The sequence below is a fragment of the Bufo bufo genome, chromosome 11 (genome assembly GCF_905171765.1).
Source record: "Bufo bufo chromosome 11, aBufBuf1.1, whole genome shotgun sequence".
Lineage (NCBI taxonomy): Eukaryota > Metazoa > Chordata > Amphibia > Anura > Bufonidae > Bufo > Bufo bufo.
The window spans coordinates 8,397,631-8,423,263 of NC_053399.1; the positions used below are offsets into that span (position 1 = coordinate 8,397,631).

At 48.4% G+C, this 25,633-nt stretch overlaps 2 protein-coding genes across 4 annotated transcripts in view; one reads left to right on the forward strand and one right to left on the reverse strand.

The window, feature by feature from the left end:
• Positions 1-4,150: 4,150 nt before the first annotated feature.
• On the reverse strand, positions 4,151-22,532 carry CCNK (cyclin K). 2 transcript variants are annotated; one of them, XM_040412532.1, is made up of 11 exons: positions 22,414-22,532; positions 20,950-21,173; positions 16,734-16,815; positions 16,521-16,652; positions 15,600-15,705; positions 15,300-15,357; positions 15,030-15,199; positions 9,383-9,612; positions 6,900-6,933; positions 5,441-5,512; positions 4,151-5,264 (listed from the first exon to the last, which is right to left on the reverse strand). In XM_040412532.1, exons 2-11 carry the CDS (start codon positions 21,144-21,146, stop codon positions 4,645-4,647), a joined length of 1,701 nt encoding a protein of 566 aa, XP_040268466.1. In that variant the 5' UTR covers positions 21,147-21,173; positions 22,414-22,532; the 3' UTR covers positions 4,151-4,644. The 2 variants fall into 2 exon arrangements, with proteins under 2 accessions (XP_040268466.1, XP_040268467.1); XM_040412533.1 differs by having other exon boundaries at positions 20,950-21,170; positions 22,414-22,504.
• A 206-nt stretch (positions 22,533-22,738) lies between these two features.
• Positions 22,739-25,633, forward strand: part of SETD3 (SET domain containing 3, actin histidine methyltransferase) — a 37,684-nt gene continuing 34,789 nt past the window's right edge. The window contains exon 1 of one of the 2 annotated variants that reach the window (XM_040412535.1): positions 22,739-22,901. The gene's annotated coding sequence lies outside the window, so the exon portion shown is untranslated. The remainder of the gene's footprint in view (positions 22,902-25,633) is intronic. The other variant, XM_040412534.1, reaches the window with a different exon arrangement.

The following is a 25,633-nucleotide window of genomic DNA, read 5'->3' on the forward strand; positions in this document are numbered from 1 at the left end:
GATGAGACCGATCTACATCAGTAATGAATGGCGGTCTCGGCAGGATAAGCATTCAGTTCCCTCTTCTGATATTCGGCCCAAGAGCGGCCCGTCTACTCAAGAGGATGTCATCGAGAATACTTCATAACTTCCAAATGTTCTTAAAGGGATTGTCTTGAGTTGTGGCCAAGGTGTTTGGTTTAACCCACCATTAACTATAAAAAACACACAATGAAGGAGAGTAAAAGTGCAGCACAGGAGACGAATGTACGTGACCACATTATAAACAGCAATATGTCCAATACAGCGACCATATAGCGGTCAGATACCAGTTCTACAGTGGCTTAAGTGACAACCACAACTATGATATCTTATGACTCACAAATGGTATCTCCACCGATTCCCTTTTCTTCTCCACCTGGCTAAGACCACCATGATGACTTCCCCCGAGAACATATTTGACCCCTCACTTCTGCAGCCCAAAGAGTCTCTAGAGAACCACAAACTCTCTACCCTATTCTGCCGCCCAATGCCCCGAAATACCATACATAGAAAAATGCAGTCTTCGCCTATGAGCATTTGGGATAATGGACACCTGCCTACCAAGTAATGATTAGAAAAGAGCTGAATGGCAGCTCGGGAAGTGAGAAGCGACCAGGATCGCAGTGCAGTGGTGATCCCATAGAAATGAATGGGATCGCAGCACGAGCAAACAAATCCAGCACTGTTCTATGGGATCACGGCTACTCTGCGATCCTGGCCGGGAGTAGGGTCGCCAAGCATTTTTCATTTGAATTGAATTACTAAAGCAAAATAGAATCTAATGGTCAATTATTCATGGCGGTGCAGATGGGGGGGCACAACTGCTCTACCTCCTGACTACACCGTGCGGCCATATACAGGGATGTGCTCACATGGAGTGCTGCCTCCTCTTCAAATAGCTGATCAGCAGGGGTAGTCGGACCCCTACCAATATCTGGCAGGACAAATTTTTAGCAGAAAGTTTTGCGTCTGACAGTTCGTCCTATACATGTGCCTGGATTTCTACAAGACCCATGCAGATAAATGGGTCAGCGGCAAAAGTTTCTGCAGCAAACCTAATGAGTGTGAATATGCACCAAGGCTGGATTCAGATTGCAGAGAGGGTCCTGGAGCTGCAGCTGAAAAACAATGGCGCTTTGCAGTCTAGGACAACACTGCCATCATGTGGCAGAACGTAATACTGCAGAGAGATCACATCTGCCTTGGACATCCCCTCTCTAAATATTTGAAGGATTATTTTTTTTTTTTATACAAGCTCTGAATATAAAACCTTGTTACGCAGCCTGTAATCATGGACACTGACCTGACCTGCGATGAGTGAGGCGTCCAGCCCCTGAGATCTTCATCTGGATTCTTTGGGGACCTCCATCGACTCTTGTGGGAAGACTCATCACTGCTTAGTTTTCTCCATTTGTTCCGCCCGAGTCAGCAACCGTAGAAATGGCGAATTAACCCTTACCAGGCTGATCAGTGGCGAACCTAGAGAAGCCCCCACACAGGACAGAAGGGTTCCTGCCTAAACCCTTTTCAGTGACCCTTGGGCCATTTTAACACTGCTTCGTTTGCCAAGGCCTCTTTCACACAACCGTTCCCCCCCCATTTACAGGCCATTTATTGCGTTCCGTATACGGAAAAAAAAAAAGACCGGGTGCCGCCATACTATGTAAGTAAATAAAATAAATTTTAAAGGGGTTGTCTGGGTTCAGAGCTGAAAATATCCCAATTTCCACCCCTCCGATATGAGCACTTCATGCTCCGATACTTTCCCTTGCCCAGGATCACGCAGGATAAGGGCTTTTTCTGCAGATCCGGTGACGTACCAGGTCTCTACTAGGCGGAGTCTTTCACCTAGCAGTGCTTCCGGTGACATCACCTGCACTAATGGGCGAGCTTTAGTGCTATCCTAGCCTGTAAAACGGCTAGGGCAGCGCTAAAGCCCATCCATGCTTTTTTTTTTTACCGTCATGTGAATGTAGCCTATAAGGCGCAAATAACCCCACACACACAAATCGCTGTAGTTTTTACTTTTACAGGCGATGCATGTTTTGCACCTGCTGAATCTGCAACATACGCGCATAGTTTATACTGCATCATCTGAACTGACCCCATGGCGATGATCACTTGTGACAGATTTGTATATTGATTTTCACAAACATTTATCAGATCAAACAAAAGAAAAACAGGCACAGAAACAAGAATTTCAGTGTTAAAGGCTCATGCACGTAAATGTGTGCCGGCAGCACCCGATCTCTTACATGGGGCTGTGATCCGCACAATTAACCCCTCAGGTGCCGCACCTGAGGGGTTAATTGTGCGGATCTCAGCCCCCTGATCAGGCAGCAGGGGGCAGACCCCCCTCCCTCCCCAGTATTAAAAGCACTGGTGGCCAGTGCGGCTCCCTCCCTAGTATTAAAGGGATTGCAGTAGCATCCTGGCTGCCATGGTAACCGATCGGAGCCCCAGCGATTAAACTGTGATTCAGATCATAACTCTCCACTGCCACCAATGATGGGGGGAAGATTTTAATTGGGGGGGGGAGGGGAGGCCGCACTGGCCACCAATGAATTTAATACTGGGGTGGGAGGGGCCGCACTGGCCACCAATGCCTTTAATACTGGGGAGGGAGGGGGGGCCGCACTGGCCACCAATGCTTTAATACTGGGGTGGGAGGGGGGGCCGCACTGGCCACCAATGCTTTAATACTGGGGTGGGAGGGGGGCCGCACTGGCCACCAATGCTTTAATACTGGGGTGGGAGGGGCCGCACTGGCCACCAATGCTTTAATACTGGGGAGGGAGGGGCCGCACTGGCCACCAATGCTTTAATACTGGGGAGGGAGGGGCCGCACTGGCCACCAATGCTTTAATACTGGGGAGGGAGGGGCCGCACTGGCCACCAATGCTTTAATACTGGGGAGGGAGGGGCCGCACTGGCCACTAATGCTTTAATACTGGGGAGGGAGGGGCCGCACTGGCCACCAATGCTTTAATACTGGGGAGGGAGGGGCCGCACTGGCCACCAATGCTTTAATACTGGGGAGGGAGGGGCCGCACTGGCCACCAATGCTTTAATACTGGGGTGGGAGGGGCCGCACTGGCCACCAATGCTTTAATACTGGGGAGGGAGGGGGGGGCCGCACTGGCCACCAATGCTTTAATACTGGGGAGGGAGGGGCCGCACTGGCCACCAATGCTTTAATACTGGGGAGGGAGGGGCCGCACTGGCCACCAATGCTTTAATACTGGGGAGGGGGGGGCCGCACTGGCCACCAATGCTTTAATACTGGGGAGGGAGGGGCCGCACTGGCCACCAATGCTTTAATACTGGGGAGGGAGGGGCCGCACTGGCCACCAATGCTTTAATACTGGGGAGGGAGGGGCCGCACTGGCCACTAATGCTTTAATACTGGGGAGGGAGGGGCCGCACTGGCCACCAATGCTTTAATACTGGGGAGGGAGGTCTGGCACCCTGCTGCCTGGCAGCAGCCGATCAGGGGGCCGAGATCCGCACAATTAACCCCTCAGGTGCGGCACAGTTCTTAGTATATTCTAACTTGAAGCGTCCCCATCACCATGGGAACGCCTCTGAGAGAATATACTGTCGGATCTGAGTTTTCACGATTGTGAAAACTCAGATCTGAAAAAGCTGTTATGCAGACGAATCCGTTCTGAACGGATGCAAGCGTTTGCATTATAGGTGCGGATCTGTCTGTGCAGATACCAGACGGATCGGCACCGAACGCAAGTGTGAAAGTAGCCTTAGCTGTGCGGCAGGAAGTCCAAGTCACGCAAATGTTCATGGTTGCGCCACTTATCTGAAACTTGCACGTCGCTGTGTAGCCCTATAATCTATTTTACATTCTCTTTAGGTCCCAGGCAGAAGTGTAGGTGCAGCCAAAAGCTAAAGAAATTCTCCTCATTTGAAAGGGGTTGTCCAGGATTAGATTCCAGAAACAGCGCCACATCCGTCCACGGGTTGTGCCTGGTATCCACTTCAATGGAGCAGCAATGCCACACACAGCCTACAGCCAGATGAGGCGCCGTTTTCAGAAGAAACCAGGTAAAGAGCGTGCAAATGCAGACAGAAGTGTCAGCTTACGTTCTCACAGATAAGACGCAGAGGCTGGAGATTTCTATTATGCTTTTATTCACTACGATCTTGCAATTACAGCTTGACTATTTCGAACAAGCGCTTACATTTAAACTTTTTACATTATAAAATATTTACAGACATTTGCGAAAACTTCAAAATCTTGGTCTCAAAAAAAAAAAAAAAAAAAAAAAGAAAAGTCAAGACAACAAAATGCAAAGCAAACGGGCTCGTCTGACCATTCGTTAAACACTTTTTCTGCTGCCCTAGCTTGGCCAATATGGCCGTCACAATATAAAGACGAATTTCAGTGTCTACTCGTCATGAAGTGGGGAGCTGCCGATCAGCAGGTCAGTATATACTGCATTATATCCACCAGGCACATGGTAACCGTTCAAAGACATTCAACGCCACCTCAGATGCCCAGACCTGGCAATAAGGGAGATACTTTATGCTTCCATTGTGCCCAGCACAGGCAATTGTGGCACGTCAAACAATCCCTTCCCCTGAAGTGCAAACAAGTTGCTGGGGGGGCTATCTCATCCAGCCGGCACGGCCAAGTCCTGCAACAGGTGGCATGCCAGGTGGTGGAATAGGGGGAGGACCGGGCGGCTGCCCCCCAGGTGGCACTGCAGGAGGGGGATAGGTAGCAGGTGGCATACCAATTCCTGGAGGTGGGTGAGTGGGTACGTTATGGGTAGGGGGCAGTCTAGGTGGGGGGAAATTTGGATTATAATTAGGAGGGGGATACACGGGAGTAGGAGGAGGAATGTTCGGAGGGGGGAATGACGAAGGCGGTGGGGGGGGTGGCACAGATGGAGGAGGATTAGGTGGATACACATGGGGATGGTATGGCATATGTGATGGAGGGCCATAAGCAGGTGGCATGTTCCCATAAGCAGGCGCTTCTGTCTTCATCATGGACTGGAGACTTTGGAACCCCTCCCCAGACATGTAAGAGTTGGTTGTCGACATCCCAGTTATGTAACTGGAAGGAGGTGGCGGCGGCGGCCGATGTGGTAGGGGTGGCGGCTGATGAACCGCAGAAGGATGCGTTGGTGGAGGAATTTGAAGCTTGGTCAGGTCTGCAGCCTCGGGGATACCGACGGGATCTCCTTCCCCTGGAACAAGAGCTGGAGCCACAGGTTTTCGCTCTGTTAGCCGGAAATCAAAATTAAAAACAAAAATTATCAAAAGCTGCGGATGTAGAAAACCAAGTAAAAAGGCGCAGTGCACAGAAACCATTTAGGAGAGAAATAGAAGAAGATGAGCGCATTGGTTAGTCCAGTGCTCACAGAGAACAGAAAGCAGAGTAGTAGACGGGTCTTACCTACTGGCGTGATAACAGGAGGGAGCGGCGGGTGCGGAGCCTCAACTTTAGCCATTTTAGTCAATGGCTGATCTGTAAAGATAAGAGACCGTGTGATGAGCCAACAGCAAGGCTCTACCCACGTCTTGTGGCAGCCACTTATCTACATGGCAGAGGAGTGACTTTTTTGCTGATCTCAGCATGCTCTATGTATGGATGCACGTCTTCTTTATAGGACTTGGAAAATAAAAATTGCCTCTAGAAGCACTTGACATTCCTGGTCTTTTGACGAGAAAATACAGATGATGAAACCCCTGTGTGAAGCCACAACGCTGCGCCGATCAGTCGTGTGACAGACACCAACTGCACCCGATGGATTTTTTTTTTTTTTTTATTTGATTGACTTTCTACCATTTTGACAGCAAGAGCAGCGCTTCCGTTTTGCCATTTCTCTCATCAAATCTGACAGTGGCGGCTACAGAAGAGCAGAATGAATCTGGTCAGTTAGGGGTCATGCACACGACCGTTGGATTCACAAGACACGGACACCAGCCGTGTGCGCTCTGCATTTTGCGGAATGGAAAATCCTGCCATCTATAGGACAGCCAAATCCCTGTCCGCAAAACGGACAAGTATAGGACATGTTGTATTTATTTTGCGGGGCGGCGTAATGGAAATATGGATCACACATCGCGTGTTGTCTGCATCTTTTGCGGCCTTATTGAAGTAAATAGGTCTGCATCTGCCCTGCGCAAAACGCAGACGAAACACAAGATCGTGTCCATGAGCCCTTATCCAGTATCAGAGACCTGGCGCTCAAGGCAGCAGTGGTTGTGACTGCTTCACCAGCTCCCCCCCCCAAATAACTTTCTCAAATGCGAGGCAAATTTGACATTACTTGCAGATTTTGTGGGTTTACATTGGATTCCACACCTATACATTGAAAGGGTGAAATCTGCTGCTTTTCGGCAAGATCATTGGAAAGTCCACAAGTGGATGAGGTTTTGAACACCCCGATCACACACAGCAAGTCGGCATATGTGAGCGCGACCTTGGTGTAAGTTTATATGCGCAAGCAGGTTTTAATGTTCACATTATGAAGGGAGAAACCTCTTAAATCCTGAAAAATTCCATGACAAGCCAGGAATCAGCGACTTCCAGCTGTTCTGAAATTACAACTCCCAAAACCCTCCTTTCACTTCTATGTGAGTTACAAGAACAGCCGAGCAAGTGTGAATGCTGGAAGTTGTAGTTCTGCAGGAGTTGTAGTGCCGAAGACTGCTGACCCATGACATAGACCATGCCGAAAAAGTGAAAATCTACAGCACGTTGTAAAACCAGCGGAGAATTTTTCAAAAACATCCATTCCCTTGCACGATACTGCGTTGAGCTTTTTGGCACGGACGCCGCCTCATATGGCCTGAATCTATGACACTCCTAAGTGGACAGCCGCTAAACCTGGGATAAAGCGGGAGCCTACCTTGTGCCTTCCCATCGTCTTTGGGTGAGGTTGGCTGAAAAAGAAAAAAAAAAAAAAGATGAAGTATTCAGCAGCATTCTTACGAGTCAATGCAGATGCCCTTTGAGGAGTCTGGGTTATGAAATAGGACGAGTCTCCACAAAGATGTGCTGCATTTTTCACAGCAAAAGTGCACAGATAAGACATTATACACAGTGACTTGCAAAAGTATTCAGCCCCCTTGACTTTTTTCGTGTTTTGTTACATTACAGCCCTAACTTCTATGTTTCGTTTATCTGAATTCTATGTGATGGATCAGAACACAATAAGTTAAAGTGAAATGAGAAAAATATATAAAAACTATTGTTCAGAAATAGAAAATTGTCATGTGCGTATTTATTCACCCCCTTTGTTAGGAAGCCCATAAAAAGCTCTGGTGCAACCAATTACCTTCAGCAGTCACATAATTAGTGAAATGATGTCACCTGTGTGCAATCTAAGTGTCACATCATCTGTCATTACATATACACACCTTTTATGAAAGGCCCCAGAGGCTGCAACACCTAAGGACTCATGCACACGACCGTTCTGGACCGCATTCGAGCCGCAGTTTTTGCGGCTCGGGTGCAGACCCATTCACTTCAAAGGGGCCGCAAAAGATGCGGACAGCACTCAGTGTGCTGTCCGCATCCTTTGCTCCGTTCCGTGGTCCCGCAAAAAAAAAAATATATATATATAAAAATAAAATATAGCATGTCCTATTCTTGTCCGTTTTGCGGGCAAGAATAGGCATTTCTACAATGGGCCGCCCGTTCCGTAAATTGCGGAAGGCACACAGGCGGCTTCTGATTCTTGTGGATCCGTGGTTTGCGGACCGCAAGAAACGGCACGGTCGTGCGCATGAGGCCTAAGCAAGAGGCATTACTAACCAAAGACCGAGGAACTCTCCAAACAAGTAAGGGACAATGTTGTTGAGAAGCACAAGTCAGGGTTAGGTTATAAATATATATCCAAATCCTTGATGATCCCCAGGAGCTCCATCAATTCTACATAACCAAATGGAAAGAACACGGCACAACAGCAAACCTGCCAAGAGACGGCCGCCCACCAAAACTCACGGACCGGGCAAGGAGGGCATTAATCAGAGAGGCAGCACAGAGACCTGAGGTGACCCTGGAGGAGCTGCAGAGTTCCACAGCAGAGACTGGAGGATCTGTACATAGGACGACAATAAGCCGTACGCTCCATAGAGTTGGGCTTTAAGGCAGAGTGTCCAGAAGAAAGCCATTACTGTCAGCTAGAAACAAAAAGGCGCGTTGGGAGTTTACAGAACCGCATGTGGGAGACTCCAAAAATGTATGGAGGAAGGGGCTCTGGTCTGAGGAGACTAAAATTGAACTTTTTGGCCAAAGAAAACGCTATGTCTGAAGCAAACCCAACACATCCCATCACCCAAAGAACACCATCCCCACAGTGAGACATGGTGGTGGCAGCATTATACTGGGGGATGGGACTGGGAAACTGGTCAGAGTGGAGGGAAAGATGGATGGTGCTAAATACAGGTATATTTTTCAGCAGAACCTGCCCCACTCTGTGCGTGATCTGAGGCCAGGACGGAGGCTCACCTTCCAGCAGGACAATGACCCCAAACACACGGCTAAAAGCAACACTTGACTGGTTTAAGAGGAAACATGTAAATGTGTTGGAATGGCCGAGTCACAGCCCAGATCTCAATCCAATAGAAAGTCTGTGGTCAGAAGTAAAGATTGCTGTTCACAAGCGCAAACATCCGACCTGAAGGAGCCGAAGCAGTTCTGCAAGGAGGAACGGGCAGAAATCCCAGAGGTAAAATGTGGCGACTGCTCCTAGAGACTTATCCAAAGAGACTTGGAGCTGTGATTGCCGCAAAAGGCGGCTCTACAAAGTACTGACTGTAGGGGGTGAATAGTTCTGCACATTGACCTTTTCTGTTATTTTGTCCTATTTGTTGTTTGCTTCACAATAAAACATGATCTGTAAATTAAATGATGCAAATACTCAAACAATCCATGTTAATTCCAGGTTGTGAGGCACCAAAATACAAAAAAAGTCAAGGGGGGGGTGAATACTTTTGCAAGGCACTGTATATCCACGGCTTCTGCTGCTTTTCTACAACTCCCACAGAGTTGAGGGTATAATATACGGCCACCACTCCAGTCTTCTGGCAAATTCGCCCGATACTGGTGAGCAGGCCGCCCGAGATGCGAGCCCAGAATGCAGTGTCTAGGACATAACCTCAGGATGCTGTGTGTGTCTGGGATAGCAAACCCCATTGAAAGCATATTAAGTGTCACCCACTGCTTTCTGATATACACACATATCAGTTGTTCAGGGGCCATAGCTGGTCCCACTACTAAACTCCGGGGTCTCCAGCGCACTTGGGTCGGATCTCTCAGCCATGGTTCATGGGGCTGCTACATAAGGCAACTAGACAGGAAGGCCATGATTGAGGGGACAGCACGTACCAGCGGTCTCTTGGTTTGCTTCGGAGGGCTGGACTGCGGGGATGGTTTCTTCGTTTGCTGACCTCCTGGCTGCGGTGGATCTTTTTGCTGCGCTGTCTGAGAGTCTGTGGGCTGCAGAGGCTGCACTGCAGCGATCTGTGCTTGGACCTGCGGAGATTGCTGCTGGGCCCCGTGATGAGGCATCTGCTGTTTCCCTTGAGAATACAGGTCCAGGATCTGATGACAGATGTCTAAAAAGAAACAAACCTCAAGCTTACAACGCGTCTTCCTCACGTGACAAAACTTTGCATCAATTTCTCCAAAAGTAGAAAATATTTCTAGAGAGAACATCTCTACATGGAACGCCAGTGGTTAACCCCGTCACCTCCAAGAACATATGCAACACATTCTGACTATAGACACTTGCTTGGAAAATAGGAACAACATTTACAAAACCTTACACTTCAATGAAAAGTTGCTGGAAGGCGTCCTATAGTGTAAAGCGTTTTCCACAGCAGGCCAGATATCTACATCCAGAAAATAAGTAAGTTTGGGGGAGCAACACGATTCTACACAGTCTAGACAATGACTCTGCTGGTTTGCTACAATGTATCAGTCTGGAGTCCAGGATGTTTAGATCACAGAGTATTGTCTAGACTGGATAGAACGGTATCCTCTTCTCATCCGAGAGCAGGACTCACTATAGACGGGATTACTGCCTCTGAATGGAAACGAGAGTGTTCTCATTCACTGACAGTGCCCCAACATAGGGTGGAATTTAAAGTATATCTAAAAAAAAAAAAAAAAAAAAAAAAGTTTATTATTTTCCATAAAAAATAAAAAACACACACCACCTAAGGCTCAGGTGTCTATTGCGCTCTGGAATCCCTACCGCCATGGCAGCAATGTAGGGATTCCACTGGGGTCGAAGGAGCAATGTACAGACAGGAGCACACCTCTCTGCTCCTACCTGGGCCAGCCTGGCATAGAGGTGTTTTTAGGCACAGACACAGGAGCTGCAATGCATTAAGTAGAGCTCCTGCCTGCACCCGGTCGCTCCACAGATACTGGGTCTAGCAGAGCGAGCAGGCACAGGCAGGAGAGCCATGTGCTAAGCAGAGCTCCTGCCTGTGGCTGCTTGCTCCGCTAAACATAGGCGATTAGCGAATGCGACAAAACCACCATATGGTGAGGCAGATCCACCAGATCGAGGGTAAATGTCCACAAGTTTAGAGGTGATCAGCGCCACTCCCTTAGTATTAGATGTGGTGTACTTAGTATAGACGTCAAAAGTGTCATTGGAATAACTTAATGGAGAACAGAATAAGGCCTCATGTACACCAACGTAGTTTTGGTCCGCAACCGAGCCGCAGTTTTGGCGGCTCGGATGCGGACCCATTCACTTCAATGGGGGCGCAAAAGATGGGGACAGCACTCCATGTGCTGTCCGCATCTGTTGCTCCGTTCCGTGGCCCCGCAAAAAATAAATAAATTATATATATATATATATATATATATATATATATATATATATATATATATATATATATATATATATATATATATATATATATATATAACCTGTCCTATTCTTGTCTGTTTGGCGGACAAGAATAGGCAGTTATATTAATGGCTGTCCGTGCCGTTCCGCAATTTGCGGACCGCAAAACACACAACGGTCGTGTGCATGAGGCCTTAGGGGGGGGACTCCAAGGTCCCAGTGAAGAAATAGATAGGTGATCTTATGACGCAAGTTAGGGAGTTAGCATAGGCATCAATAAATGAGATAATAAAATAATTAAAATCAGTATGCAGTCACTTCACTGGGGAGTAGTCGACAGGATAAGCTCAAGACACCCGAGACTTTGAACCCCCCGGCCAGGATCGCATGTAGAGGTGTTGAAGATTGATGGCAGCACACTTCTGGAGGCTTCTGATTAATCCCTTTATTTCAACAAATATGTGGCTCAACACATCCTCAGGAGCAAGTACATATACATAAAAAATATTTCAAAGACATGCTGGACATGTAGCAACTAATTTATAGCCATGTGGCTAAGTTCTAGAAGGAAAGGCGTACTAAAGTGCCGGAAGTAACGCACCGGGGTGCCATGCTTTCCACCATGGAGCGCAAGGTGACCGGAAGCGCGCGGAGCGCTAACGGAAGTGCCATTGGTGGGAGGAAGAAACAAGAAGTGCGCTCCCAGCAGGAGTGCGTCAAACAGGAAGGAGGACAATCTGTGGCCTGTAGGGGTAGTGACCACTGGATAGATGTAGAGAAATGGCGCAGAATGATTAATATATAAGGAACAAGGTGTAAACCATACGGCATAAACATGATGGGTGACTGCTACATTAGTCCATTTGAAATCGGTGTGATGGAGAATAACATGGATATATATGTACAATATAAGAACGATGTGTAAAAGATATGTAGGAAAAAAAAAAAAAGAATGTTTATAATATATATTTTTATATAAAATATTTACAGGGTCATGCGATCCAAATAAGATTATATACGTAGTTATAGGTGCAGGTTAGTACATTTATATACATATGTGCATGCATATTCGAAGGCGGGATGTAGTATTTAAATCGCTGCAAAAGGTGCACCACAATGAGATGCAACTGACACTGGCCAATCCCTCAGGCCGATGTTAAGAACTGAGACTTTAGCCAATGTATTCCAGTCAGGAACACAACGGGGCCCTTTTGCACCCCCGTCAAGGTATCTCAGTGTGGCATGGGTCCTACCACCAGACTGCCTATGGTGTGTGAACAGTCTGAGAGGTGCTAAGATCTAACTATATTTATATATTTCTAGACCAATAAATGAAAATTACTATTGAACTAAAGAGGTTATATATTAAGACGTGAGAATTGGGCAAATATTCGCATTATAGATAAACCCCTTTTATGAAAGGTGTCACATACATATGTATACAGATACCATGTATATGTATACTTCATGTTCTAAAAATGCTGCTTAACACTTATCCTTTGGACCAGTTGACAGCATCCACACCGGGACTACATGATCTTATTAGGCCTCTTTCTGACGGGCGTTGCGGGAAAAGGTGCGGGTGCGTTACGGGAACACCCGCGATTTTTCCGCGCAAGTGCAAAACATTGTAATGCGTTTTGCACTCGCGTGAGAAAAATCGCGCATGTTTGGTACCCAAACCCGAACTTCTTCACAGAAGTTCGGGCTTGGGATCGGTGTTCTGTAGATTGCTATTATTTTCCCTTATAACCATGTTATAAGGGAAAATGATACATTTTGAATACAGACTGCATAGTAAAACATCGCTGGAGGGGTTAAAAATAAAATAATTTAACTCACCTTAATCCACTTGATCGCACAGCCGGCATCTCCTTCTGTCTCCTTTGCTGAACAGGACCTGTGGTAACGTCACTCCGGTCATCACATGATCCATCACCATGGTAAAAGATCATGTGATTCACTTCACGCAACCCCATTCACTTCTATGGGGCCTGCGTTACGTGAAAAACGCAGAATATAGAGCATGCTGCGATTTTCACGCAACGCACAAGTGATGCATGAAAATCACCGCTCGTGTGCACAGCCCCATAGAAATTAATGGGTCGGTATTCAGTGCGGGTGCAATGTGTTCAACTCACGCATCGCATCCGCGCGGAATACTCGCCCGTGTGAAAGGGACCTTCTAGTTGTAGGATTTGAGATAGATAGATAGCCTGTGTCACACGGCCTGTTATAGGTGGGCTCGCAGCCCTACCCCTGCTCCCACTGCATGAGTGATCTCACTATGGAGGTATGTGGGAGCTTGGTTGTAAGTTAAGACCCATGCCACACTGAGATACCTTGACGGTGGTGCAAAAGAGCCCCGTTGTGTTCCTGACTGGAATACATTGGCTAAAGACTCCGTTTTTAACATCAGCCTGAGGTAGTGGCGTACATAGAGAAGGGCCCCATAGCAATTATCACACCAGGCCCCCACACAGGAGAGAAAGGTTTCCGTCCAAACCCCTTTCAATGACCCTTGGGCCATTTTTTCCACTGCCTCATTTGCTAACAGTTGTTCCTTTAGAAGGTAGAGTCCTGACCAAGTTTTAACCCCCCAGTAGAAGAGGAGATGATCCCAACTGGGCCCCCTAGCAGTCGCATGGTCTGCCGCTATCCTTCCTGTTCGACGCACTCCAGCTGGGAGCGCACTTGTTATTTCTTCTTCCCACCAATGGCACTTCCGTTAGCGCTCCGCGCGCTTCCGGTCACCTTGTGCTCCAGGGTGGAACGCATAGCACCCCGGATGCAAGGATTTCCGGTGCGTTACTTTCGGTTCCGGCGCTTTAGTGCGCCTTTCCATCTAGAACTTAGCCACATGGCTATAAATTTGTTGCTACATGTCCAGCATGTCTTTTAAATATTTTTTATGTATATGTACTTACTCCTGAGGAAGGGGAAGACTGTCCCCGAAATGCGCTGAGCCACATTTGTTGAAATAAAGGGATCAGAAGCCTCCAGAAGTGTGCTGCCATCAATCTTCAACACCTCTACATGAGATCCTGGCCGGGGGGTGGGGGTGGGGGGGATGGGGGTGTTTCAGAGTCTCAGGTGTCGCGCTTATCCTGTCGACTACCCCCCAGCAAAGTGAGTGCATACTGATTTTAACTTGATTTCAATTATTTTAGGATAGGAATAACTTCATCTTTTTTCTCTGTTTTCACTGCTCCGCTAAAAGCCTTGCATACCACATATATGCAGGGTCTAGCAGAGCCGAGTGGGCATAGTCAGTAGCGGTGATGCGCTCAGCTAAAAGCCTTGCATACCACATATATGCAGGGTCTAGCAGAGCCGAGTGGGCATAGTCAGTAGCAGTGATGCGTTCAGCTAAAAGCCTTGCATATCACAGATGCAGGGTCTAGCAGAGCGAGGAGGCACATGCAAGGAGCTCCGCTTACTGCATCGCTGCTCCTGAATGAGCCTCCTTCGCTAAAGCCTGTTTATTGCGCAGGGAAGATGTAAAAATAAATTTTAAAAATGCATTTACATCAGTTTTTAATACATCTTTTTCTGAAGTTTAGTTATACGAAGCATCTACTCATCTCATCAGTTTGGAGGAGGACAGATCACAGGAAAGATCAGCAGGAGAAAAAAAATAAAAAATTACATCACAGCAAATTAGCGCAACACAGGGTATTTCTGATGTCGAGCAACAGTTTTATGGAGGACAAATGTTCAATGGTGACCGAAACCCCATCTTACACGGCCTGAGGACTAGGGCAGTTATTAGGAAAGAATGTTTACACGTACAAATGCTCATTCCCATAGGTGCCCTGTGTAACTGTGCTGCCGGTCACCTGACAAACAAGCTAATTCTTCTTTGTCAGATGACTGCATGTTACACCTGGCACCAGTGAAACTGTATGGGGATGAATAATCGTAGTAATGATCGTTCATCCCCCCATCGATCACTGCTGCACATAAATGTAGCCAATGATCAGACAACAATCAGGAATGAACTTGCTCATTTCCAATCTGTGCACGATCTTTTCAGCAGCACAAAGTATTTAATGAGAAGAAGTGTTCAGAGCTCATGGGGAATGATTTTAGCCATGGCAGATTTGAAGGGAACGGAAGGGCACTGTGGAAACCTGCAGGATGATATCCATTCGACAAGCCACTTACCTTCCAGCACATCGACCGGCACATCCTGGACAAACTGCTCCCACCACCTTCTGTACATGGGCTTCGAGGTCCATTCCTGGATTTCAAACTTGCACAATCGGCCAGCGAGGTACATGACAGCAACTGCTATAATCTCCGGCTCCCACTGCAAGGATAGCGTAGTGCAGAGGCTGCAGACAAAACACAGGAAACTGTGTAAAGCAGATGCCCAAGACGGTGCAAGAAGTCACCCAGGAATCGTATATGGTTGGAGACTTCTGCCACTTGTACCTGTCATTCACAAACGTCCATGCCATCTGCACCAACTTCTGGATTTTATTCTTATCTCCTGGACAAAAAAAAACAGAAATAAGACACACAAAAAATAACAGGCATTTATTGCTTCCCTTACTGGTGTCCATCTTGCACACTTTCCTTACAACCCCCTTTTTGCCTATTCTCCATCATGTCAAGCATTGTGGACTGGACACAGACCCGCCAGTATAGGCGCCAGATGAAACGCTTGTTCTTAGATTAGTCAGAGGCTCCTCTGGCGCAGGCACGGGGCTGCTCCGAGGCGCAGCACGTTACCTTTCAACTGTTTGGCATATTTTAGTAGAAACTGATAGGGATGCTCCACTTGTAGGTCAAATTTAATGGTTTGCAGAAGAATCCGCTCCAGGACCATAACTTCTTCCTAGACAAATAAAATAAATCAAAACAGAAAAGGTCAGTTTTGCGCTGCGTTTTATGTGGCACATTGGGCAGCGATGCCGTCCCCAGTGGAGATCGTCCTCACAAGAAAATAGGTCACAGTATCAGGAGCAACAGAAGAGAAAAGCGCTGCTTCTCTTCACAAGTCCCATAGAGATTAAGGGAACAGCGGCACATGTGACCGCTGCTCTAATTATTCTAAGGACCCCGGTCTCATCATAGGTGGGGGGCCCAGTGGTTGGACTTCCAACTGATCAGCTACTTATCACCTATCTGGAGGGACACCCCCCAACTCTGTTTCTGGGATAACTGGGTGATAACCAGACCGCTCCAACAGGGGTCGTCAGTCACAATTTTCCAGACAACTAAATACCCAATGAGACATTTGCAATCCACTTTTCTTGCATCGGTCTCTGTGCAAGTATTGCAGGAGGATAAGGAGCTGAAAGAACCAACTCCCACACAGTAAATGATCCCCAACTTAGACTTCTTTCACACTAGCGGCAGCCTTCTCCGGTGGGTGAACAGCCTGACTGATCCGTGCTGCCGGCCCCATTCACTATAATGACATGTCATAGTTTTATCTCAGCATGCTGCGGCCCGCCCCCCTTTATAGTCAATGGGTCCGGAGCGACTTCCGGCAGCACAGTGCACTAGCGGCAGCACGGATCCGGCAGGCTGTTTACCTGCCGGAGAAGGCTGCCGCTAGTGTGAAACTAGCCTTATAGCTCTTAGACCATGCTAGGAGTTGTAGTCCACAACAGCGAAGATATTAAGACTGAGTCACAAATTGGTCACCTTTGGATCATCCCCAAACTGTCCGAACTGCACATCATTTAGCAAGCTGCGGGCCGTCTTTATGATGTCTTTACATTTCTTTGGAGTTTCTTCCACCTTGCCAGCCAGAAAAAGACAGCAAGCGCCCGTCACCTGGAAGAACACACAGCACGGGTGTCACCCCTGGATAACCGGGCACATTCAGAGGTCTGTGAGGAAAAACTGTGTACTTACATATCTGGCAAACTGCTTGAATGAGTGAAACATGTAGAACCGGTGAAAATATATAATGCCGGTGGCAAGTGTGTCATAGTGTCTGAGGTAAGGTGAAGGAAAACCTAACATATGGTAGAAACAAGTCAAGTCCACAGAGGATCTGTCAGCTCTGCAGTGCGGTGCAGTATAGAGGATCTGTCAGCTCTGCAGTGCCGTGCAGTATAGAGGATCTGTCAGCTCTGCAGTGCCGTGTAGTATAGAGGATCTGTCAGCTCTGCAGTGCCGTGCAGTATAGAGGATCTGTCAGCCGTGCAGTGCCGTATAGAGGATCTGTCAGCTCTGCAGTGCCGTGCAGTATAGAGGATCTGTCAGCTCTGCAGTGCCGTGCAGTATAGAGGATCTGTCAGCAGTGCTGTGCGGTGTAGTATAGAGGATCTGTCAGCTCTGCAGTGCCGTATAGAGGATCTGTCAGCTCTGCAGTGCCGTATAGAGGATCTGTCAGCTGTGCAGTGCCGTATAGAGGATCTGTCAGCTGTGCAGTGCCGTATAGAGGATCTGTCATCCGTGCAGTGCAGTATAGAGGATCTGTCAGCTCTGCAGTGCCGTATAGAGGATCTGTCAGCTGTGCAGTGCCGTATAGAGGATCTGTCATCCGTGCAGTGCAGTATAGAGGATCTGTCATCCGTGCAGTGCAGTATAGAGGATCTGTCATCCGTGCAGTGCAGTATAGAGGATCTGTCATCCGTGCAGTGCAGTATAGAGGATCTGTCAGCTCTGCAGTGCCGTGCAGTATAGGGGATCTGTCAGCTCTGCAGTGCCGTGCAGTATAGAGGATCTGTCAGCTCTGCAGTGCCGTGCAGTATAGAGGATCTGTCAGCTCTGCAGTGCCGTGCAGTATAGAGGATCTGTCAGCTCTGCAGTGCCGTGCAGTATAGAGGATCTGTCAGCTCTGCAGTGCCGTGCAGTATAGAGGATCTGTCAGCTCTGCAGTGCCGTGCAGTATAGAGGATCTGTCAGCTCTGCAGTGCCGTGCAGTATAGAGGATCTGTCAGCTCTGCAGTGCCGTGCAGTATAGAGGATCTGTCAGCTCTGCAGTGCAGTATAGAGGATCTGTCAGCTCTGCAGTGCAGTATAGAGGATCTGTCAGCTCTGCAGTGCAGTATAGAGGATCTGTCAGCTCTGCAGTGCAGTATAGAGGATCTGTCAGCTCTGCAGTGCAGTATAGAGGATCTGTCAGCTCTGCAGTGCAGTATAGAGGATCTGTCAGCTCTGCAGTGCCGTGCAGTATAGAGGATCTGTCAGCTCTGCAGTGCCGTGCAGTATAGAGGATCTGTCAGCTCTGCAGTGCCGTGCAGTATAGAGGATCTGTCAGCTCTGCAGTGCAGTATAGAGGATCTGTCGGCTCTGCAGTGCCGTGCAGTATAGAGGATCTGTCAGCTCTGCAGTGCCGTGCAGTATAGAGGATCTGTCATCCGTGCAGTATAGAGGATCTGTCAGCTCTGCAGTGCAGTATAGAGGATCTGTCAGCTCTGCAGTGCGGTGCAGTATAGAGGATCTGTCGTCTCAGGAAATGCCTCTTCTATAATAGCACCACGTGAAGAACATCTGGGGCTGGTTCTCAGATTGTAAGCTTTTGAGAGCAGGGCCATCACTCCTATTGTTTGAATTGTCGATTTTTCAATCTGTAAAGTCCATTCTGCCTGTACATGTTCAGTCTGAATTATAAAGCACGGTGGAGTAGGTTTGCATTATATACAGATTATAATTATTAAAGGGGTATCCCAATCTCAGACATTGAAGGAATATTGCTAGGATAGGTCATCAATGCCATATAGGAGCAGGTCCCACGTCTAGGACCTGCTCATATCTCAAGAATGTGACCCCCAAAGTGAAGGTAAAGCAGCCACTGATGCGCTACTAAACTCCGTTCACCGATAGGCGAGCACTGGCTTAGCCATTTTCCAAACTCCCATAGCAGTGAATGGAGAGTGCATCACGCACGAGCCATGAACACTTACTTCGGGGGCCCCATTCTGGAGATAGGAGTGGGTCCCAGACATGGGATAGTGATATGCCATCAATGTGCGAGGTGGGAACACCCCTTTAAAGAGTAACTGCCATTTTACTACCAAAAATGAAATTCCAAACATATGTGATGCTGAAGGGAAGATATTTCAGTTAATTTTACTTTTCTGATGTCTGTATTCAGCCCTTAAATGGGTTCTCCAGGAATAATTTTTTTTTAAATACTTAAATATTACTTTAGAATATATTCACAAATGCCTTTCATTACTTAGAATGGCTTGTTTTGTCTGGAGAGCAATCATTAGGAGAAATAAAATGGCCGCCGTCCTATTAGTACACACAGAACCTGTCCTAATCACACAGGAGGACAAGTGACTTCACCACAATGAGCCATAGTGCTGCCTCATCCTCCTCTCTGCTCGTCAGGAATCATGATCCTGAATACAAGGGAATCTGTGGGAACGGAGATGAGGAGACATGAGAGGAGGGTACGGCCGTGGAACACAGACGTGAGTGGTCCGTGGTATCCCGCTGACAGCAGAGGCGCACGGCATCATTGGTTGCTATGACACTGCTGCACTACAATAATACACTGGTATAGATCATACGAGTGTATTACTGTAGTGCAGCGGCAGCATGAAGCGCACGGCATAGCAACCAATGACGCTGTGCGCTCCTGCTGTCAGCAGGATGCCAGGCCGGGATACCACGGATCGCTCACGGCCAGGGGCATTCGGCCTAAGGCTGTGGGTAACGAGCAGCAGCACTTGTTTACAGTCTCCATTTCCACAGCCTGTTCATCCTCTCTGTACTTCATGTCTCCTCATGAACTAAATTCCCCAGAGATTCAGCTAAAGTTCTTATCATCTGTATTCAGGATCATAACCCCTGACAAGTAGAGAAGAGGATGATGAGGCAGCTCTTTACCTCAGTGTTGTAAAGTAACTTGTTCTCATGTGTGATCAGGACAGGTTGTGTGTGAACTAATGACAGAGGCCATTTTGTTTCCCCTAATGATTGCTCCCCAGACAAAACAAGTCTATATTTATAATAAAGTAATATTTAAGTATTTTCATTTTCTTAATTCCCGGAGAACCCCTTTAACAACCCTATTTCTCTGTGCCTCTATTTTAGCATCTTCCTAAGATGGCCTCTGCTGCACTTCCTGTGGTGATCTTTGCCATGTCCTTGAGGCCATCCTGTATTTCCCTCAACTTCCCTAAGCCCTTGCTCTCCTCACATGAACTAGCAGGACCAATCAGAATGCAGATAATACACACTCCTCTGGGGTAGTGGGGGGAGTTATCTTGCATACAGCTAACCAGAGACAAGCCCTGCAATTACATGAAATCAGTAAGCATTTGTTTTAGCCTCTTAATAGTCACCTGTCAGCTCTGCAGCTGCTCCTTCATTCTCCTCCACACTGACAGGGAAAGGGGGGGGGGGGGGGGCACAGCTGCTTTAGCTGCTCATATCTCTGGTTTGGTACCAGCTAGAGATATGGGCTTTGTATTTGAAAGCTTTCAGACAATACCAGAATGACAGCAATATGTTCAGTACAGGGAATGATATCACTGATAGAAATTGGGATGTTGTGAATGAAGCGGAAAGTGAAAATAAAAGCAGGTTTAGGACTTTAGCGGTCATTCTGGTCTTGTATGAAAGCCTGGATTGTTAGCTTTCAAACAAGACATATGCATGTTTCTAGCTGCTACCATTAAGGAGCATCTAAAGCAGCCCTCCCCGGCGCCTTGCCCCTCCTCCCCGACACTCGGGGCCCTGCCCCTCCTCCCCGACACTCGGGGCCCTGCCCCTCCTCCCCGACACTCGGGGCCCTGCCCCTCCTCCCCGACACTCGGGGCCCTGCCCCTCCTCCCCGACACTCGGGGCCCTGCCCCTCCTCCCCGACACTCGGGGCCCTGCCCCTCCTCCCCGACACTCGTTTATAATACAGAGGAGACGGCTGCACATGACAACGCTGTGAGAAGAGGCTGCAGAATAGGAAAGTAGCACACATTTCTGGATGTTTTCAGGCAAAACTAAAAGTCATTAAATTTTAAAGCACAAAAGCATTTATACAGCAGGGTGTACTATACCATTAGGGTATAATAAATAAATGAAATGGCAGTTACACTAAGTACGGCAGGGGGGGGGGGGGGCATCTGATCTCAGTGTGACAGAAACCGCCACCGATTTTACAAAAGGATACAGTCCTAGTCGTGTCCCGACATCAAATATGAAGCGCGCTCCTTCTCGTCTGTATCGCGCTTCAGTGGCAGGATCCAGACCTTCCTGCTGAGAGGGAGTGTGCGCCAGGTCCTTCTTGTCCCAGTACCAACACGGCTTGGAGTGGTCCAGGGTGCCCGACGCCACCGAGGGGCTCGAGTTTTCTTTGTTTTCCTTCATAGCCGAGACTTCAAAGCTTTCAAACTACTGAAAAGTAAAGAAAATCTACATCAGATCATAAGAGACGATTCAGAGTCTGACGATTCCAGATAACGTATCCGTTTAGATCAGGTTTATGTAGATGAATCGTAAAGGAGTATTCCGGTTCTATCAAGGACAGGGGATACCTATGAGATTGGTACGAGCCCCAGCAGTAGGACCCCCACCAATCATGAATGGATTAGCAGGCGGAGAATGCACAGTGCTCGTCCAGTCATCTCTATGGCAGCGCTTATACTGTGCAGTCTCCATAGAGATGATGGGCACTGCGCGCGGTCAGCCGGGGGCTCCATTCATTTCAGGGGACAGACCCCCCATTGATCTAATCGCTAGCCCCATCCTGTGGGTTGAGGACAGATGAAACCAGAATATGTCTGATTACTGAACAATAAAAAAAAAAAAGCTACAAGCCTCTACTATACTTTGCGTGTCAATACCTTGTCATTTTTAAGATCTCTGCTAGCTGTCAGTGACTGGAAGCATTCTTTAAAAAAAAAAACTCTATCCTGATAAAGTTCTACTCAGTCTAGGATCTGTTTACGCCTCAACATATACATTTAATGAAGGCCATGATGCATGCCACACAGTCACGTCCATCACCCATGGGGTGGACCCCACTGGAGGGGTCGGTGTAGTCACTGGCGCTATTCTGAGACGACCCCCGTCCGCCTTATACCAACGCTGCATCCAAACGGTGTTCCCAAGTTACAGCGTTCGAGATGGCGAGTCGCCATTCTGCAAGCTGCGTATGGAAACCGTCATCAAGTACGCCGACAGCCAGACATGTCCACTGGAAGCCCCCACCTGCAGCAAGGCCTGCAGCACGGCAGGAGGAGGTCACCGCGGCAGCGTCCATTTAGGTCCATACGAAACACAAACCGTGACATCAGAATATCGTGTCGTCACGGCCAAAAGATGCGATTCCGGTCGTACGATCCCACCATAGAGGTCGGTGGAAGTGTCACATGATGGGATTAGTGGAGGGGCAGACACTGACAGAACTACAAGTACCAGCATGCACCAGCTCACATAGGATGCTGAGACTTGTAGTCCTTCCCCAGGTGGCTGCTTAGCTCTGCCCTGGCCCTATGGGTAATTATAACGTAAGGGACAGGACACCATGTGTGGGCAGAGTGAGGAGCGGAGCTGCGCCGGTACCGGGACTATAATGAATGGCAGCCGGTCAGCGGAGAGCTCAGGACAAGGCGTCACACCACCGACCACTCACCCGCAGACCGCGGCTCCTCGTACTGAGCGGCTTCCGTAGTTGGACACCACAAACTACGAGCGCAACACCACACCGGCAGCCATCTTGGAAGAGAAAGTGCGACGTGACGTCACCTCCGGTGGACACACCTCTTCTGTACTCTCTAAAAAGGACACGGACCGGTGTTAACCAATCAGAGGCAAGAGACGTCAAAGTAAGGGGCGTGTCCAGCGATGTCGGACTGCAACCAAACCTGACAGCAGTAGTCTGTTGGGCTTCACTGAAAGACTGAAGAGGCGGGTGATGGACGCGTGTACTGACCAATCGTAGGCGTCTAGGGCGCTTCACGGTCCAATCACTGCCGCGCGGTGCTGGGCGCTGGCGGCGCAGGTTTGGTTGCGCCGAGTTCCCCTCTCTCCATCTCTAAAACGCTGTGTGCCTGATTATTCCTGGCCGGTGACGGGCAGAGAGGCCGCCGGTGTCGTAGGGTCGCGGGGGGGATACGGGAGGTAAGTGCTAACTGTCCTCCCGTCCCCTAGCACTAGTTGTGATCCCTGCACGTCCTACGCACTGCGGAATGGACCCAAGAGCTAGCACTCCATGCACTGTCTGTGAATACAAGGCACCTGGTGCCATCTAGTCCTGTATCAGGAATCAGCCAATTAAAGGCTATCCGGCTCCTTGTGCCCTATGGGTCAGTTCACATGATGCCTCTTCCCTGCGGTTTTAGTCCAGCAGTTTTCTTCTTCTCCCCATAGAAGTCAATGGAAGTGTGGCTGTCTGTCTGTCTGTCATGTCCATTCATTTCTATGCAGGTGACTGTTGTGCCTCAGATTTTAAAAAATAATAATAATAATTGCGGTCAGATTAGTCGGTGACTGTGGATTGCGAGCTCCTGGTTCATAGTAACCCGGTCCCTCAGCAACAGCCACCGACCACCGACCGTGGCGGCATCCATGGACAAAGGACGGGAAGTAGCTGTGACTCTGTAACTACAACTCCCAGCATGGAATGGGCAGATTGCAGCTGTCAGGGCATGTCGGGAGTTGTGGTGTTATGGAGGACAATACAACGCTGATAATCTCCAGGCGCCCCCTGTCCGGAGTCCAAATCTGTGTCCTGACCTGGTGCACAGAAAGCAGAGCTGTAGTGTAAAGTATGGAAGAGAAACCCCCTCCTCCCTGGCTATGATGGGGAACCAAAATAAATAGTTGCTGACCACCCAAAGCTGCTGCCCCGACACGGACGTGTGACCGCAGCAGCCAATCGCTGTCTGTAGAAGGCACCTGTGCTCACCGCAGAGGCCAGGCATTGGCTGCTGCCGTCACATGTCAGTGTTAGAGCAGAGACAGGCGGGGGAATGGGAGGAAAAAAACTAAAACTGTGGCGAGAATGGGTTAATGAGACTTCTTCACCATGCGGTCACTTATTTTAGGAAGCTCTCTGTTTTCGGAGCCGAGCGTACTTAGGGGTGATGCAGGGCGCGTTTTGGGTCGGGGTGCCCCCATTCTTGATGGTGGGGCCGGGCACCTGCAGCAGTGTTGGATCTGCTATCGTGTTTAAGTCGGGCGCGACTGATAATCTCCGGGCTTTATGTAATGCCATGCGCCCTGCGGTTTTATATTACCGTACCCGGGGCATCAGGTTTAACCCCCTAATTACCAGTAACCTATTGTGCACTATTATATATTAGTGATATGTCCACAGCTTACCCCAGCTGTAGATGACCCCTCCCCCGTCTCCTGACAACCCCCTCAATCTTGTACCCAGTGGTCAGGAAATGCCAGGACTCCTGCAAACAGCTGAGATCTCAGTTCTAATTCATAATCAAAAAATTCGGGAGGAATCGAACACCACAGATTAAAACTCTGCATTGTGTCATTCCTCTGTTACTCCTCCTGAAAATGTAGGAATATATGGCTGTGTTTATTCCACAGCAGATTTTTAACTGCGCAAACTTTCAAGTAAAATTATGTGCTGTGTGGACGTTAGCTAAAGTTAAAGGGGTATTCCAGGATGTTGAAATGATGACCTATACTCAGGCCAACAATATCAGATCGCCAGGGGTCCGAAGCCCCCACGCTCCGCCAATCAGCTGTGTAGCTGCAAAATCGCTGCTGGACGGAGCTGTTAACTGCAGGACTACTCCCACTGATGTGAATGAAAGCAGCACCGCTCCCGCTGAAGGGAATGGAAGGAGCGCCACTCCCGCTGAAGGGAATGGAAGGAGCGCCACTCCCGCTGAAGGGAATGGAAGGAGCGCCCCTCCCGCTGTAGTGAATGGAAGCGGCGCTGCTCCCGCTTAAGTGAATGTAGGCGACGCCGCTCAAGGGGATGGAAGCGGTCCTGCAGTTGCTATCTCCATTTACCATACAATGGACGGCGCTGTGTAGTTATGGCACCAACTTTTGGCACCGCTTATTGCTGTGGGTGTAAGAATAGGCCATCAGTATCAAAATCCTGGACAACCCCTTTAAGGCCATTTTGCTACAGATTTAGGGTCCATTCACACGTCCGTAATTTGGGTCCGCATTCGTTCTGCAATTTGCGGACCCATTCACTTTCAATGGGGCTGGAACGGATGCAAATCCACATTTCCTGAATCCGCATCTGTTTTTTCGGGATCCGCAATTTCGTTCCTGGAAAAAATAGAACATGTCCTATTGTTGTCCGCAATTGCGGACCAGAAAAGGCATTTTCTATTATAGTGTCTGTGATGTGCGGATCTGCAAATTGCGGATTGCACATTGCAGGTGTCCGTGTTTTGCGGATCCGCAAAAAACTTACGGACTTGTGAATGGACCCTTACCGTGGATTTCCCCCCATGCAGTGCGGATGATAAGCTGATTGGCAGTTCACCAAAGCGCGCAGTCCCGAAAAACAACCCCTAGTCTGTAGATCCTGCTGAGAGTTGTAGTACTGCATCAGCCGGAGAACACTGCATATGAAAACTGCCTTAGGTTTGATTTTGACCCTTCCCCTGGAGATAAGTGATGCCTGAGGAATGTGTTGGCCGCTTATCCTCATCCCTTCTGCACGTCCATGCACACAGCCCAGCGTTACGCCGCAGAAAGTCATGTGACTGCTGATCTCCTTCACACCTGTGATCGTTGGTGATATTTAAATACTCGCTTTCTTCTGTTTCCATGGCGCCAGTGACAGAATAATTACACTTTTCCCGGGAGGAATGAGACCGGATTCTTATAGAAGAGACGATTTATTTTTTATTTTTATTTATTTA